General features: G+C 38.8%; 1 protein-coding gene across 2 annotated transcripts; it reads right to left on the bottom strand.

The window, feature by feature from the left end:
- Positions 1–2933: 2933 nt before the first annotated feature.
- On the bottom strand, positions 2934–17325 carry LOC5563805 (serine protease 7). Of its 2 annotated transcripts, none has more exons than XM_021845603.1 (5): positions 17092–17325; positions 4874–4980; positions 4434–4806; positions 3596–3792; positions 2934–3531 (listed from the first exon to the last, which is right to left on the bottom strand). In XM_021845603.1, the coding sequence occupies exons 2-5, from the start codon at positions 4971–4973 to the stop codon at positions 3119–3121; spliced, it is 1083 nt and encodes a 360-aa protein (XP_021701295.1). In that variant the 5' UTR covers positions 4974–4980; positions 17092–17325; the 3' UTR covers positions 2934–3118. The 2 variants fall into 2 exon arrangements, with proteins under 2 accessions (XP_021701295.1, XP_001648089.1); XM_001648039.2 differs by having other exon boundaries at positions 4874–4959.
- Positions 17326–17526: the final 201 nt, after the last annotated feature.

Raw genomic sequence — 17526 nt, 5'->3', positions numbered from 1 at the left:
TATGGTTAAGATAAATTCAGCTTTATATAGGGTTTCGTTCTACTTCGTCGTAAGAGCTACTATTCGTCGTATCAAACTTAAAATGTTCCACTACGGCGGATATTCCAACTTACCTGCTACATAAATTCATTTTCCAAATGTAATTTTGTGAAAGCTTTTATGATTCGTCCATCTGTACACCAAAAATGCAATGAAACTAATGTATTTCGATAAATAACTTCAATTCAATTAGGCCGGAACAAATATTAAAATATTCTTTTGTCACCTGCCATCAAAATGTGTCGAGGGGGGGACAAAAAATAATAAAATGGAAATTCAGGGAAATTCATCATTTTTTATTCTCATATGGTGCAAAACCATGTTTTGGCACATATATCCGTCAAATCAAAATGTTTGAATAATAAACACGACATTACGAAACAATATAACATCGATTGCATAACATTTTTCATAAAACGGCTTTCAAATTGTACTCTAGCTGTTATCAATTTCAAGAAGACTGCGAAAATGTTGTACTTATATGCAACTTGAAATCATATTGCTGTTTGCATTTGAGGTGCAAATCTTGACTAAATGTCCTCCAAATGCGGTAACACAACCCAATCAAAGGATTCCTAGCAACGATTATCTAAATCACCGCTGACCTAGATAGAAAAACCTATCTTTGACATCGCATTTCTTGTGGAAAATCTTACCGCGTTTGTTGTTCCCGCATTTGATATTTGCGTTTCAAACGCACACAGCAATATTTAGATTGTGTCAATTTGGTCCAACATGTATGTAACATTAGGCCGATTCAAATTTTAAAAATCTTTGAAAATTCAATTTTTCATATCTTCCTTATAATCTTCACCATAAAAATAGTGTTCTGTGATTTTCAGCTTTCTAGGTGGTGATTTAAAGGTGGACCAAAGATGATGTAGGTTTATATAAGAATGGAGAAATTCTGAAAAATGTTCCAAATATGTTGGTAAGTATAAACATATCATCCCATAGGGAAAACTTATTCTTCAAGTCCTAATGAAGGAAATTGCTGAAAGAACAAATCCGTTTTAAGCAAATTTTGCTTGGGATTTTTGTAGATGTTTGCAGGGCTATGAAGCTAAATAATAGCTAACTAACTCATGAATATATTTTCTCCTATCGTTCGGATTGAATTGCTGAGCAAACTTCTTTATTATAGTTTGAAGAATTAGTTTTTAATATGTGATGATAAATTTGTACTTTCATTCCAATACTAACGTGCATGGAACATTTTTCAACATTTCTCCAACATTTCACCGAACACTATTTTGAAGGTAAGCATTGTAAAAAAAAGTATGGGAGATTGAATTTTCAAACTTTTTCAAATTTTGAACAGCCCTGTAAGGGATGGTACACAAATTATGTCACGCTAAATTTGGACTTTTTCGACCACCTTCCCCCCCCCCCCTTTGTCACGTTTTTTGTATGAGACCTTCTTGAATTTTGTAAGGCTTGTCACGCTTGGCTTCACCCCCTCCCCCCCCCCCCCTGGAGCGTGACGTAATTTGTGCATGACCCCTAACATTCCCGGTCGGTCCAGGATCTTTTCGTTATGGAAATTTCCCTGACTTCCCTGGGCATTAAGTGTCATCGTACCTGCCTCTTGATATACGAATGCGAAAATGGTAACCTTGGCAAAGAAAGCTCTCAGTTAATAACTGTGGAAGTGCTCATAAGGACACTAAGCTGAGAAGCAGGGTCTGTCCCAGTGGGAACGTAATGCCAAGAAGAATTCATGTAAATCATAAAAATCTATCTATTTTCATAGCCCACACTGTTCCAGTAAAACAAACAGATTGAGGACTTGTAATCCAAAAACACCTGTTATCTCATATAATACAGTTAAGACGAATTACAAAACTAGCAAAAAAACAGGAAGAATAATGAAAATCAACACCGAAAATAATATATTTTATTTATTTCCCCCTTCTGATTTTTTTAAGATTTTGAAAGGGGGGGGGAGACAAAAGTAAAATTTCGAATTTGTTCCGGCCTTATCCACTTTACACTTTTTCACCGAAATCGCATGGACGAACACGATTTGAGAGAAATGCTTAGAGATCGACATCAGTCACACCACTTTCCAACACAAGTTTCTTCCTGCCCCCGTGGGTGACTTACTTCGCAGGGTACTTATTTTCACTATGGAAAACCTTCGTACTTCTTCACTGAAGGATCTCATTCCAATCACACGCCGTAAAACTTCAATAAATCACCAAATTTTACGAAATTTCCTCAACCGCCGCGTATGATTGAGAATGTAAACAAAGTTCTATCCGTCGTACTGAGAAAAAAAAGCTTGTGCGCATCAATGTGTGCGCGACGCTCGACGTAAAAATACGGTTCCTTTGATTGTGTTGTTTTCGCTGTACTGTGAGCAAATGCCATAATTGTACGGTCAAAAGGAATTGTGTTCATATGTTTGGGCTGAATTTTGATGACAAACAAATAATTTTAAAGGAAATTAGTATATTCCAACATGCTGAAGGAATGGAGGGAGATGCCCGTAGATCTATATAATCTAGTGAAACATTTTATTATAGCGTTGATATATTGTGTTTTAACCACTCAATACATCACAGTGAGCCGCAAGTTGTGAGACGAATCTGGAAACTGATTGCGACGGAGTTGAAAACGATACGACGGATTGAGAATACGATAAGATGCATTTTCTTTGCATTATTTCTAAAAACAGATCAATATTTATCAAAATGTTATTGTAAAATGCTAAAGCCGTTTTGAGACAGAATTGTTTGGCATCGGTTTATATCAGCATCATTCACTGCAATACTGGGAAAATTGCAGTTCTCCCTGATCAATGCTTAATACGATGGATACTAGCACATCACCCTAGTACCTGAAATATTTGTTTTTTATCTTAGTCTATTTTTTCTACAGTTCTTATGATATACTGAACATTTTCCAACAATGCCATTTTAATCAAAATCATCATTTTCGAGTAAAAAACACAACATTCGACAGGCTTTTTTGAAATCTTAATCTGAAAAATCAGCAAACTTGTTGTAGGAATCAATTCAGAAATGGTAACATCTACGCAATTTGTGTTCAGAGCTGGAAATGCTCGTCGGTAACTTTACTCATCAACGTGTTGAACCAGCCAACTGATGAAATGCCCTACATTGGTATAAACGCCTGGTTTACTCTCCTCTCCGCAAGTCCTGATACCAAATGCAACCACACCCTGCTGGACGAATCGGGCCGTAGTGTTCGAAACGTAATGCAAAGGACCTCCGGAATCCCCCTTGCAGTGATCCTTCAGGTCTACACCACCAGCACAAACGTGACTCTCGTCCAGCCTGATGGTCGAATGGATGTTTCGAATCATGACGGAACATGTCTCTAACGGCACCGAGGGAAGATCTGCAAATCGCAGCACACTCGACGAAGTTCCGTTTTCAGTCTTTCCCCAGCCTGTCACAATGTAGCTCCATGGTTTTAGCTTCCGCTGCTCCGGAGTTCCATCGGGGAGACAAACCGTTGCGACACCTGTCATATAAGAAAAAAAGGTAAAGTGGATTGAATGTTCGTTATGAATTCGTATCAAACTTACTATGACCCAAAATGGCGGGACTTGCCAATCGCAACAGAGCAATATCGTTCAGTTTGTACCTATTGGTATGATTGGGGTGTATGACTTTCCTGTCGACAAGGATGTCCTGTGGAGGAGGTGCACATATTGTTTCGCCATCCGCAGTTATGCAGTCTTCGATTTTGTCGATATCGTTTTCTCCTAGCCGTACCGATATTCTGTAAAATCAAAAACTACAAATGATTTTCTTTTAAACTAGGGAAACTTTCGTTTTATTAGAAGAAATGTGTGTACCGTTAAAACTTGGTTTGTTTAGTTATTTGTGACATCGATGTTGTATGCGATTTTAATATGCTACTTGATGAACTATGATACAGCACTCCTATAAAACTGTGGTTATATATCTCAATTTCTCACCAATAAATTATAACTACTGTATATAACTTTTCAAGTATATTTTTATAGTATTTTCCATTTATGTTTTCTAAATTTATGTTTTCTAAACAATTAAACATATTGTCTTTCATGTTCCACAAAGCTTTGGAAATATTTCAGATTTTGATATCTGACATTTCGAAATGTACACGGAAATCATATTTCACTCAAAATATGAGTTCAAATCTAAGAGTATGGCACAACTAGTAAGACAAAAAAAAGTTCTATGTAGCTAAACTAATTCAAAACATTAGAAATTGAGTTAACGTGTGATTCCGACCTAAGCTCAAGCGTTTGACACAAAATTTAAGATAGAGATTTAAGACCTTATTGATACTGGCTCTTGTTCTATTGGGATAAGAAACTTTGCCGCTGAAGTCAACCCTAACCCAATGCGGCATACCTAATAAAAAGCATAACTTACATCCTTGCCCGCTTAAGGCAATGGGCAGCCGTGAGGACGTATCTGCTACTCACGAGCGTCCCTCCGCACTCGAACCGGCCATTATCGCTCTGTAGCAGGGCCATCCATCGATACGAAAATGGCTGCGCCACCTGGCCCTTGGAAATACGATCATCTCCCTGAGCCCCACAAGTCTCACTGTTCATGACCGAGGGGCAGCATATGCTCACGATCGTCTGGTTGCCAACTACTTCGCTGTTACAGTGCGCTTCCCTGGCCTTCGTTTTTATATCTGACGGCCAGTTCTGGAACGGTTCGTTGTCATACTGTTTATAGGTTGGACACTGCCTGATGTTGATACAAAACTCGTTATACGAACATGGACGCACTCCCGCTACAAATAAACAAACAATTTTAATTGGTTATAGCGTCCTGGATATCTTAGGCAGTACTAAACTCACTAACTATTGCAATTTGAAGAACCAACCATGTGAACGCTATCACACTCATCTTGACATCAGATAATGTTTTCTCAGAAGGTCCTGAACTAAAAATAAACATTAGAGAACTACGAATTATCTTGCATTTTATTGTATGCTTTTATGACGAATATACACAGAGAATAAAATATATTGTACCTTATTATTTTCCCGGTTGAATCAACTATTCTAAATAGATTCTACAGGGGCCCAGATAGCCGTAGCGATAAACGTGCAACTATTCAGCAAAAGAGGTCTAAGGGTCGTGGTTTCGACTCCCACCTCATTTTTTGATTTTTACCAATCACATAAAACCCGCAAAACACGGTGGATAAAATCGCCAGATTAATGAGTTTCCTCGCATAAAACACATTTTTTCTGAGTTCATTTGTATATTTTGTTCCGTCCCGTACACTCGTACAAAGTAAGTCGAAATAATTCGTAGCAGCTGTCAAATCAACTTTGTTATCATAAGTTAAGTCGTATAAGATCACAGGTTAGTTCGGTAGAACATTTATACACTCGCATTGTATGCTTTTATTCATCACATAATATATGCACGTATATCGCCTCCACTTTTGTACGTAGAAGGCCTTAATGCGGCATCTTAAGCTTTGATTACACAGGGCGTGCAATGTACGAATGTTCGCTCAAAAACATTCGTTCAATATTCGCGCGAACTGTTCGAGGTTCTGTAGGAACGAAATATTCGTCCATATATTACACGGTTCGAGAAAAGACGTATTTGGTTATACGACTTAGGGGTCATGCACAAATTACGTCACGCTCCAAGGGGGGGGGGGTCAAGCCAAGCGTGACAAGCCTTACAAAATTTTCGGAGGACTCATACAAAAAGTGTGACAAGGGGGGTGGGGGAGGTGGTCAAAAAAGTTGGAATTTAGCGTGACATAATTTGTGTACCATCCCTTATGGTCGTAGCAACCAATGTGTGGTGCAGAGCCCCCTGCACAAAAAACTTCCTCTCTCTTTCACTCTTCTAGAAAATTTGTAAACAACAAGGCCAGTAAACGTCAAAACCCCATACAAAATCAAAACAATGCAGAGCTCCATTCATTGTACATCAAAATGTCACTTCAATTGAATGCTGTTGCTATATTCAGAGTATTTTATTTACAGTCTCCGATGAGACTCGGACTAACTGGAGTGTTCACGCAGTTTTGTACACCGTCCATCGTTGCTCTAATCAATCTTGTAAGCTTCCCGGGAAAGCTGTTCTCCTCCAAGATCTTTCATACCTCTATGCCGCCTTGAAATCGATGAACAGATGGTGCGTATGGACCTGGTACTCACGGCATTTCTGCAGGATTTGCCGCACGGAAAATATCTGGTCCATTATCGAGCGGCCATCGATGAAACCTGCTTGATAACTTCCCGCTTCATGACTCTGTTGGGCGAATCACTTCGACGAATTATCCTTATTGGCCACGTCTCGTGTGGAAAGGTTCGGGTTATTCTTAAAGTACTGCCTTATATTCAGCGCCTTCTCTGGATATTCCGTTTTCGGTTTCGGCTCGATGGTCTTCGTCTCTTGGAACATCTTCACAACGCGGGACATAGTGGAATGGTGATTCCAAGCCTTTTGCCAGTCCATCTGTGCGACTGACCAGGTTTATCGATCATGACGGCCAAGATTTGCTGGCGTAGCTCTTCTTGTTTCGAATGCATCTTGAAAAATACTTTACAGATCGCGGTAAAATTTGGCAAACATAAACATAACACTCTAAACTAATATTACCCTCAATTTCATTAATTTTTATCCACGCGTTCAAAAGTTACACCCAAAACAAAGTGTCGCTTTTTTTCCGAGTCCAATCTTTAAGAGCAAAGCAATGGCAAAAAGTTTGGTAAAATAAGAATTGCTAAATTAATCTCTATTGAATTATTGAGGGTGAAATAATAACAAAATAAATTATTATGGACATAGAAACCCGGGTAGAGGTGAATTACAAAATAATGATAAAACGAGAACCAATTTTGCAATCATATCTAGATAAAACATTATTATGCTATTAATATGACATTGACACTAGGAGCCCCGGGATAAAATATCAGTTTTACTCTAAATTTCAATCAGCCACATCTCAACTGGTTTTCATGTTTTTTTTTCAATTTTTTTGCAAATTCCTTAGTTTGGCACGATAAGAAAAAAATGTTCCTTGGGTTGTTCAAATTTCCTCAAGAGCAATGAAACCAATACATTTGTTTTTCGCAGCACACTGAAGCGACATTAAAAGACGAACACGAAATTATTGCGACACCGAAAATATCATGCCAATTTTCTTATAATGTTAAGAATCAAACCAAAATTTTAAGGTAGTATTATACATATAAGGACTGTTCATTTAAGAAAGTGGACACGTGTTTTTACAGTAAACTGTTTATTTTCGAACAAATTCATGAGTTTACCTAAAATACATGGAAATCAACGTAATTTCGATCAAATTCACATGAATTTGAACATTTATTGAGCATTGCTGGAGAATGCTCTTACTTTTCTTTTGATACCTCCCATAAAATTCTGCACAACTTTTTTCGGAACTTTTCAAACTGCTTTTTGAACTGCTGACCACATTTTCTTGAAAAAATCGATGGAGCATGCTTCTCTTCCATCCTTCTTAAGATGCCGTTTGATTATTGCCCAATATGTTTCAATGAGGCGTAGTTCTGAGCAATTTGATGGATTCGATCATTTTTCTACAAATTCGACTTATTCCTTCTTGAGCATCTCCAAAGTAGCTGAAGCATAGTGAGCCGATGCTAGGTCTGGCAAAAACAATGGAGGCATGGAATGCTTTCAGTAGATGGGCAGAAGCCATTTTTTAATGCATTCAGTTCTGTAATTTTCGCCGTTGATTGAACCCGTCGTGAAATATGTAGTACTTTCATACCGCAGGAGCAAATTGCTTGCCATACCAAATCATTTTTCCCAAATTTTTCTGTTGGGATGTATCGTACGTCGTCAGGAATATCTGTTTTGGTCACAGCGTTGAAAAAAATCAATTTGGACACTTCGCGATTTAAGCCAAATCTCGGAACGGCAGTTTTTCTGTACACCATTTGTGCAGAAAAAATTGAGAGTCGCCATGTCAATTCGACCCATCGTTTAGAATTTATAATTTTTTTATGCCAACTTTTGTCTGCTGTCAAAATAAACACTTGAGATCACACTGAAACAAAATTTTATTTGTTTTTATGGAATTTTTACACCAAAATGCTAATATTTAGGTGTCCACTTTCTTAAATGAACAGTCCTTATTTACTTCAAAAATCAAAAGAAAAGTTAATCGATGGAGCCTTGAGTGTAAAATGGAAGGCATTTTCACTTTATGCCCTCCATCAAAGTCTTTACAGTGTCATCCGGTACCAGTTTCTCAGTTTTTTTTTTTCATGTTTTTAACATGTCTTTCTGGATTTTTTTCATAATTTGTCCATCTTTACCACGCGTAATGAGTTAATTAATTTAATAACCATGCGGATTGGATTACCGAACAGCTCAATATAGGCGTCAATTTATGTCCTTCTCGTCTTTGACTGTCTTCTTGCTCTTCCGAAGTTCCCGCTTCATTATTGCCCAGTACTGCTCCACCGGGCGCAGCTCCGGACAGTTTGGCGGATTCATGTCCTTTGGAACAAAATCAACAGAATTGGACTCATACCACTCCAGGACACTTTTAGAATAGTGGCATCATGCCAAATCTGGCCAAAATAGCGGAGCTTCGTCGTACTGCTGCAAGAACGGCAAAGGGCGCTTCTCGAGGCACTCAGATTTGTATATCTCGCCATTTACTGTGCCTTTTGTCACGAAAGGCTCACTCCTCAGTCCGCAAGAGCAGATGGCCTGCCAAATGAGATATTTGGAAGCGAACTTCGACATTTTCTTTTTCTTAAATTTGTCGTCCACATCGAACTTGCTCTTGCCGGAAAAAACACTCCAACCCCGGAATTTGCTTAAAATCGGCTTTTTTATACGTTTCTTCGTCCATCACACAGCAGCCATATTTTGTCAGCATCTTTTCGTAGAGCTTTCATGCCCGAGTTTTAGCCGTCGCTTATTGCCGCTCATCGCGGTTTGGGAATTTATGTACCTTGTGTATGTATGTAGTCCAGCTCTCTTCTTTGCATTCTGGACGTAGCTCTGCGACATTCCGATCTTTTTAGCCAAATCACGGCTTGAGACGTTGGGATTTGCTTTAATCGTCCGCTTCACCTTTATCTCCGTCTTTTTGTTTTCCGGTCCTGGTTTTCTTCCAGCTCCTTTGCCGTGGTCCAACGTCAACCGCTCCTGGAACCGATTCAACACTCTGGAGACGGTTGAATGGTGAATGCTCAACATTTTTCCCAACTGCCGGTGCGACAGGTCAGGAAATTCCAGGTGTTTGGAAAGAATTTGTTCTCTCGACTCGCGTTGGTTCACCTCCATTTTCGTTGAATCGAAAAACACGACGAGCATGTAAACAATACACATCAATGAGAAAGTTTGGTTGATTTTTACCCAATGGTAGAAAAGTTATGCCCTGTTGAATGTGTCGCAATAATTTGGTGTTCACCCTTTAGAATCGTGTCAAATTTTACCGCAAATGTTATAATTTCACCATAGTTATCTACAAAAATGATGCATATGAAGAAAATCAATATTTTGACCATCCCTAGATTTTTGTAGATCGCGGAATTCGCATGCCAAAATTTTTAGTGCTCTATACATGTATATCTAGAGATTTAGAAACTTCGACAAATTATTTTGGACTAAGTTTCACTACATTTTGATCCTCTTTGATTTAATCTAAATAACTTACAAATAATCTTATTTCATTTATTTTGTTAACATCTATACAGATAACACTAAATCAACAATTTCACGCCACAATACTCGGTTTGTGGCCGCATCTCGCCATCCTCGGTTCTGCCCCACGCTCGCCAAATCGATACGCACTTGATCCGCCCACCTAGTTCGCTGCGCTTCACGCCTTGCTGTACCAACTGGATCCAAAGCGATTACCATCTTTGCAGGGTTGCTTTCCGGCATTCTTGCAACATACCCTGCCCACCGTATCCTTCCAGATTTGGCCATCTTCTGGATACTGGGTTCATCGTAGAGTTGGGCGAGCTCGTGGTTCACCCTTTGCCGCCACACACGGTTTTCCTGCACACCGCCAAAGATCGTCCTAAGCACCCGACGTTCAAAGACTCCAAGTGCTTGCATGTCCTCCTCGAGCATCGACCACGTTTCATGCCCGTAGAGGACTACCGCACTTATGAGCGTTTTGTACGTGGTATTTGGTGCGGGAGTGAATCTTTTTTGACCGACACGGCGTGTCTGGTAGAACAATATTATCACAAAAAATAGGCATCGCTAAGTCTTTCACCATTCGAAAATATAGATTTGTAGCTTTCATTTGACGTGTTCCCCTAAAAATTCCACCGAGGGATCCTGAATATTTTTTTATTTTAAACTTTTATTCCTTGAAGTACATTATTTTCAAATATAATCATGATAAAAGGCAGTTTTTTTTTTCTCTCAAGCTCGATCTTAGCCCAAATATCAAATGAAAGTTGATATATAAAATAATATAGATATACAAGATTACATGTTGTAATGGACATAACTGTCCTATGTGATCTTGTGGATTTAATATGCCATAGTGCACTTATTCGTACAGTGAAGGACACACTCAGTTGAGTTCAACAATTTTTCATTATTCCTCCGAGATCCGCACAGCTGAATTTTAACTGATATGTCAGCAAAAAATCAAGTTTTTTTGGGTGCCATCACCAAACGTCACTTTTACTAAGATGTCAGCAAACGACCTTTAACCGAGATTCGCACAGCTGAGATCAGCATTCTGATTTAAGTGTGTATTTGATTCTGGTATATAACTGTTTCGTTTCATGTTTTCTATAGATGAGTTTCTTTTTCTTCTGTCTGAAATTGCACCGCTATTTAGATAATGCTAGCTTCTCAGATAGATTTCTTCGGTTACTCATTAACTGAGAATTTGATTCGCCAATCATTCATTAATATTTTTTATGTTGTAAGTAAGAAAAGTATTCTCGACCGATGAGATCGAATCAACCATCCTGAAAAAATAACGTAATTCATTCACGTAGCTTTTCCTTCAATTTCATACTTCAGTTTTAAATTCCGTACGTGTTAAATTCAAGTTGAAAATGATTGATACGAAATAGAACTCTTTTGAACCATTTTTACTAATCAATAACACTTGCTGCTATGTTAATATTTTCATCTTCTTCACAATTAATATGATATACAAAAACGGTTGATTTACTAGTTTGGTAGTGAGATAATAAGGGAGAGGAGATAATTCCTCCAGTCTGTTGAAAACTGTGTTTTTTATTTAATATAATGCCGTTCTACGCATATTTGTCCTGCGGTCTATAAGGTTTACATAGAACATGGTACAAGTAAAAGTAGAAGGACAGTTGATGTGGACGGGGCAAGTGGAACATAAAAGGAATTCGGTAAATTTTCCAATAAAATTTTCAATTCCAAATATTTTTAATATCTAGTGGATCAGTCACCTTGCGATAGCACACATGATGCACCATCTTTCATGTCGGTGTGTGAATATTGAATAACTTTGACCGATTGATTTGGTTTGGCATGTTTTGGAATCGTCAGTTTAGTACACTTTTAATCATGATTAACTTTACACCAAAACATCATGCCATAATACTGACTCCATGAATTGAAAATAGTCTTGAAGTTGTGTTAACTCAGTTGTTATATTCTTGAAAATGTTGTGGCCAACAGGAACCATCTGACTTCATAAATTAGCAAAAATTCCACATTTGAGGAACAGAAAATCTATTCGAGATCCAAAAAACGCCATTCCATAACCAAGTACTAACAGTTTGGACCAGCGTTCGCGCTAAAAGAATCATTGAGTCATTTTTTTTCAAGCCGTACGAAACAGTACATGGAATTCGATATTCTTGGAAGTTTGTTCATTATGTCTCTGCAACGGAAATTCCATGGACATCTGATATAAAACAGGGACATATTATATGATTTTGGAGATCCTAATTTGACTCCTCCTGACTTAAGTTTATGGAGCTACTTGAATAGCAAAGTGTATGCCAGAAAATCTTGGACTTTTGGCGCGCTCAAGGAAGACTTTTGTGCCGATATTATCGCAAAACCCCCCAAAAAGCTTCAAAAGGTAATGTAAAATGCATGCTGCATGGAGCTCATTTCGCTACAATCAATAAATGCAGCCACTTGATTGATGTTGTTTTCATGAAATAGCCCAAATAATTTGCAAAACTTTAAATTAAATAAAAATACCTCATACATAGAAATTGACCAACGTAAAAGATGGCACACCATGTATTCGCTGATGTGCGCACAAATGGGAAGGTATCTTTTCGAGATATTGAAACTCTTAGAAAAAATCTTAAAAATCTACTGTAAAATGCAGTTACTTAACTCTGCGGGGCTAGTGAGCACATGAAATTTAACTTGTTAATCTACCTCATAATACTTACCGTTGCCAATAATCACTTAATTAATTAATAAATGCCAATAATCACTTAATTAATTATATTTCATGTTAAAAACATTTATTTTTTGAATATGCTATAAAATTGTAAAACTTTCTTGTTTGTAAGCTGTTTACATGTTTTAATTACTACTACTTCCTCTATATTCTTGTTATTTTTCGATATTCTATGTTAAAAACATCCAAAAAAATTCAATACTATTAACAAAGTCTTTGCATAGTCACTTACTCCGGGTGCCTCAATAATATGCTTAATGAGGAATTTATAAGCTTTTTGCTAAGGCTTCGGGTATAGGGCGTTTAAGCATATTCAATTTACTATCGTAGGCTATTGTAATGTTTAACCATTCTACTTTTTATGAACTTCATAATAATTAAGGTTGATTGGCAAAGAAAATTCCCAATTAATAACTAAGAATTCAACGAACTCTGAGCTGGAAATTAGGCTATGTCCCATCAGAGAAGAAGAAGAAGAAGAAATTTAATATATTTAATATATTTGAATATATTTTCGAATGGTGAAAGATTTAGCGATGCCTTTTTTTGTGATAATCCTTTCCCATATACACGCCATAGTAGGCCCGACTTTCACTGATGATGTGCCTCCGTTTCTCACGATTAACGTTATTGTCAGTCGGCAACAAGGATCCAAGGTAGACGAACTCGTCGACTACCTTGAACGTATCCCCGTCTATCGTAACACTGCTACCTAGGCAAGCCCTGTCGCGCTCAGCCCCACCAGCTAGCATGTACTTTGTCTTGGACGCATTCACCACCAGTTCTATTTTTGCTGCCTCGCGTTTGAGGTGGGTGTACAGGACTGGCCACCTTTTCAAATGTTCTGCCGACAATGTCCATATCATCCGCGAAGCAAACAAATTGACTGAATCTCATAAAAATCGTACCCCGGCTGTTGAGCCCGGCTCTCCGCATAACATCTAGCGCAATATTGAACAACAGGCACGAAAGTCCACCACCTTGGGGATGGTACACAAATTATGTCACGCTAAATTTCAACTTTTTTGACCCCCCCCCCCTTTGTCACGTGTTTTGTATGAGTCCTCCGAAATTTTTGTAAGGCTTGTCACGCTTGGCTTGACCCCCTCCCCCCCTCGGAGCGTGATGAAATTTGTGCATGACCCCTTGTCGTCGTTCCCGGTGGGATCCAAACGAACTGGAATGTTCGCCTGAAACCTTCACACAATTTTACACACCTTACATCGTTGCTCTTATCAGTCTCGTGAGCTGCCCGTGAAAGCTGTCCTCGTCCATGATTTTCCATAGCGCTACGCGGTTGATACTATCGTATGCCGCCTTGAAATCGATGAACAAGTGAAGTGTTGGGACCTGGTGTTCACGACATTTTTGAAGGATTTGCTGTACAGTAAAAATCTGGCCCGTTGTCGATCGGCCGTCAACAAAGCCGGCTTGATAACTTCCCACGAATGTGTTTACTACAGGTGACAGACGACGGAAGATGATCTGGGATAATACTATGTTGGTGACATTTAGAATGTTGATCGCTCGAAAGTTCTCACAAACTAATTTGTCGCCATTCTTGTAGATGGAGCATATTTCCCCTTCGTTTCACTCCTTTAGTAGCTGTTCTTTTTCCCAGATTGTGCCTATCAGCCGGTGAGACAAATGGCTAGCCTCTCCGGGCCCATCTTTATCAGTTCAGCTCCGATACCATCCTTACCAGCAGCTTTATTGTTCTTGAGCTGGTGAATGGCATCCTTAACCTCCCTCAAAGTTGGGGCTGGTTGGTTTCCATCGACCGCAGTACCGATGAAGGCATTTCCTCCGTTATCCCGTCCTTCATTGCATGTGCTCTCAGCAGCATTCAGTTGTTCGTCGAAGTGCTGCTTCCACCTTTCGATTACCTCACGCTCGTCCGTCAAGATGCTCCCATCCTTATCCCTGCACATCTCAGCTCGCGGCACGAAGCCGTTGCGGGATGCGTTGAGCATCTGATAGAACTTACGTGTTTCTTGAGACCGGCACAGCTGTTGAATCTCCTCGCAATCCGTCTCTTCTAGGCGCAGGCGGTGTTTTTTCTCCCGAAAGAGGCGGGTCTGCTGTTGCCGTTTCCGTCTATAACGTTCCACGTTCTGCCGGGTCCCTTGCTGCAGCATGACCACCCGCGCTGCGTTCTTCTCCTCCAAAATCTGCCTACATTCCTCGTCGAACCGTCGAATCGTTCCGTCGACTCCGTCCCACGTACCCGACGTTGCTCACAGCTGCATTGTTGATGGCTGCCTTCACTGTTCTCCAGCAGTCCTCAAAAGGGGCTTCATCCAGCACAGCCTCTACCGGTAATGCAGCTTTGAGGTGCTGCGCGTATGCCGCTGCGACATCCGGTTACTTGAGCCGCTCTAGGTCGTACTGGGGCGGCAAATCCAATGCTTAGAAAATTTACTATGCTCTTTTTACTTTAACCCGTATAGGCCTGAGTGAAAGCAAAAATACTAAAAAACTTACCGCTCAGCGAATTCCTTATGGATTCAAATGATTTTTTGTCAGTATACTGGTACACATATCTAGTTTCTAGAAGTGGATAGAGGAACGCAGAAATATTCATGTGGTCGGAGTTATTCCGGTGAATCACTGGGTCAGGTCGGGTGAGAAGGGTACTGTGCGTTTGTGCCCCTGGAGGTAGGCAAATTTCAAGTCACAGATAATTTCCGGAATCGTTTATAATGTGGCCACTACATGACGGAATTTAAAAAAAAATTGCATTGGTGTAAACCTTTTGAGAAACGATTGAATTGGATAACTATGAGTTTTGCATTTGATTAGTCCTACAAATGACCATTTTCGGGTCCTGAGACGCCTCAAACTTACGATAAATTGGCCAATATCTATCTGAACATCTGCGTCAAGCTCATGGGAACGCATTTTAGTGTACAATTAAGTTTGATTTCTCCATTTCGAGAATTACAACGGTTTAATATCCAACAAATCTATGGCCGATTCTTCCAGGCATTACGTCCGAATGGCCATATCTGGTATATTTTAAACATTGCAAAACTCTTAAATTATAATGTTGAATATCAATTCTTAATGATTTTTGCAAATTAGAATGATTGTCATTGCAAATAAATAAAGGTAACTTGGCATGTCCCAAAAAATAGCCCTTTTTTACCCGACTTGATCCAGTGACCCACCGGAATAATTCCGGCCACAGGAATATTTCCGAGCTCCTCAGGCCACTTCTAGAAACTAGATATGTGAGCCAGTGACCAGACAAAAAATCATTTGAATCCGTTAAGAATTCTCTGAGCGGTGAGAGATTCAGTATTTTTGCTTTCACTCAGGCCTATACGGGTTAATTTTTGAAATATTTCACAACCTTAAGTAAAAATTTAGTCAACAAAATTCTTATTTTATTATTTTTAAAATACATTCGAAGTAAGATTAGCTCATTGCCTTTCGAAACAAAGCCATTGAGATGAGATTTCCAATAAGATGTGTAATCCCAGAGATATGGATAACATACTTTGGTACTTTGGTATGTTTCAAGTGGGTTACCGTAAAATGGGGTGAAGTTGGTCACTTTTGTTCGATTCTGTTCTTTTATTCCTAGTGAGATGCATGTTTTATCATCCCAATATTTTTAAACCTGTAATGGTTTAATGTTAATCGAATTATACAAACGTTATTTTGGTGAAGTGTTCATAATAATCATAATAACAAAAATATTTTTTAGAAATCAAAAAGTGGAGTTTATAATTCCGGGGTGAAGTTGATCAATTACTGCGATAGGTTTCCTAAAATAAAACGATATGCTATTCACTAGATTTGAGGTCACTGAAACTGAATAAAGTCTTAAGAATCTTACAACTTATCGATAAATCGGTCAATTTTAGAGTTGAACGTTATGAATTTCAGAATACACCACATTAAACGCCTAAAGGTATGCCATTTTCCTTTAAATTAGCAACTCATTCACAAGCACATGTTTTTTTTTCTCTGAACATAATTTTTTATCCTATAAATTCAAAACTGGGTTTACGGAACATATCTGAACAGTATAAAACAGTTTGTTTTATACAGTGTCTTTATTTAGCCTTGACAATAGCCGATTGTTTGGAGAAGAATTCTTCAACAGTTCATCAAACATTTCATAAAAAATCAGTTTTTCCATGGCATAATTAATTTAAATATCAAAACATCAAGAGCAGCTATCAGGCAATACGACATCACCGAGATCGTGATAATTGAAATCGGATCAAAGCTCTCTTGACGGTTTACACATGTGGGTACGAGAATGATCAACTTCTCCACGCTGATCAACTACCCCCCGAATTACGGGAGTGTATATCAACAAACAGAAGCAAGTGCAAAAATCATAACAAAGTGCGCGTCGACAAACTTCGTAATAGGTCGTGATCTACTGCGTGAGAGCCTATTATCTTATTCCCTGCACTATTCGTTGCAAGTGATTGTGAGCATGGCTTGAAGTGGGAAGATGTTTTAATTGGATATTAGACACTATCAAAGTAATAATTAAAATAAGTTCAAGTGAAAAGCTGATTCAGTTAGGAACATGCAATTGATTTGACAGTGAGTAAAACTTACTAACAGGATTGTGATCTCAGCATAAACAACAACTACGACAACAAATTATTCTCCGTGTAAGCTATCATAAACCATACTCACATGATTATGCATCAATATTGTCTGGATACTTCTTCCTGAGATTATACACAAAGCTCGTTAACTGCAGGAGTTTCCACTTCAACCCGAAAGACGACAATTTAATGGTTGAGAATATCCATCATTAGAATAAATTAGTAAAAAATGCTGATCAGAGTTTTGCTTCTAAAAGAACTTCGTTGCCATCGGAGACCTGCGACGACTCTCTCTCGTTTGGAAAGACTAACCGCCCGTTCAAGTTTGACTGCACGAGGCACAAGTCTCATCGGCTTGTTCGATGGGAGCGCGCGTTCGTTTTCAGATCGGTCGGTCGGTCGTTATCATTCGACGGGAATCCCTGAGAAATTGTTAATTCCGATTCTCAACATTTAAACTTTTTCGAACCGATCAAGCGATCTGGTTTGTTTTTGATCCAACAGAAATATTTGTACGATAGGA

Source organism: Aedes aegypti, chromosome 2 (genome assembly GCF_002204515.2).
Source record: "Aedes aegypti strain LVP_AGWG chromosome 2, AaegL5.0 Primary Assembly, whole genome shotgun sequence".
In the NCBI taxonomy this organism is placed as follows: domain Eukaryota; kingdom Metazoa; phylum Arthropoda; class Insecta; order Diptera; family Culicidae; genus Aedes; species Aedes aegypti.
The sequence above is the reverse complement of the archived record's forward strand: the minus strand, read 5'-3'. Positions and strand labels throughout refer to the sequence as shown.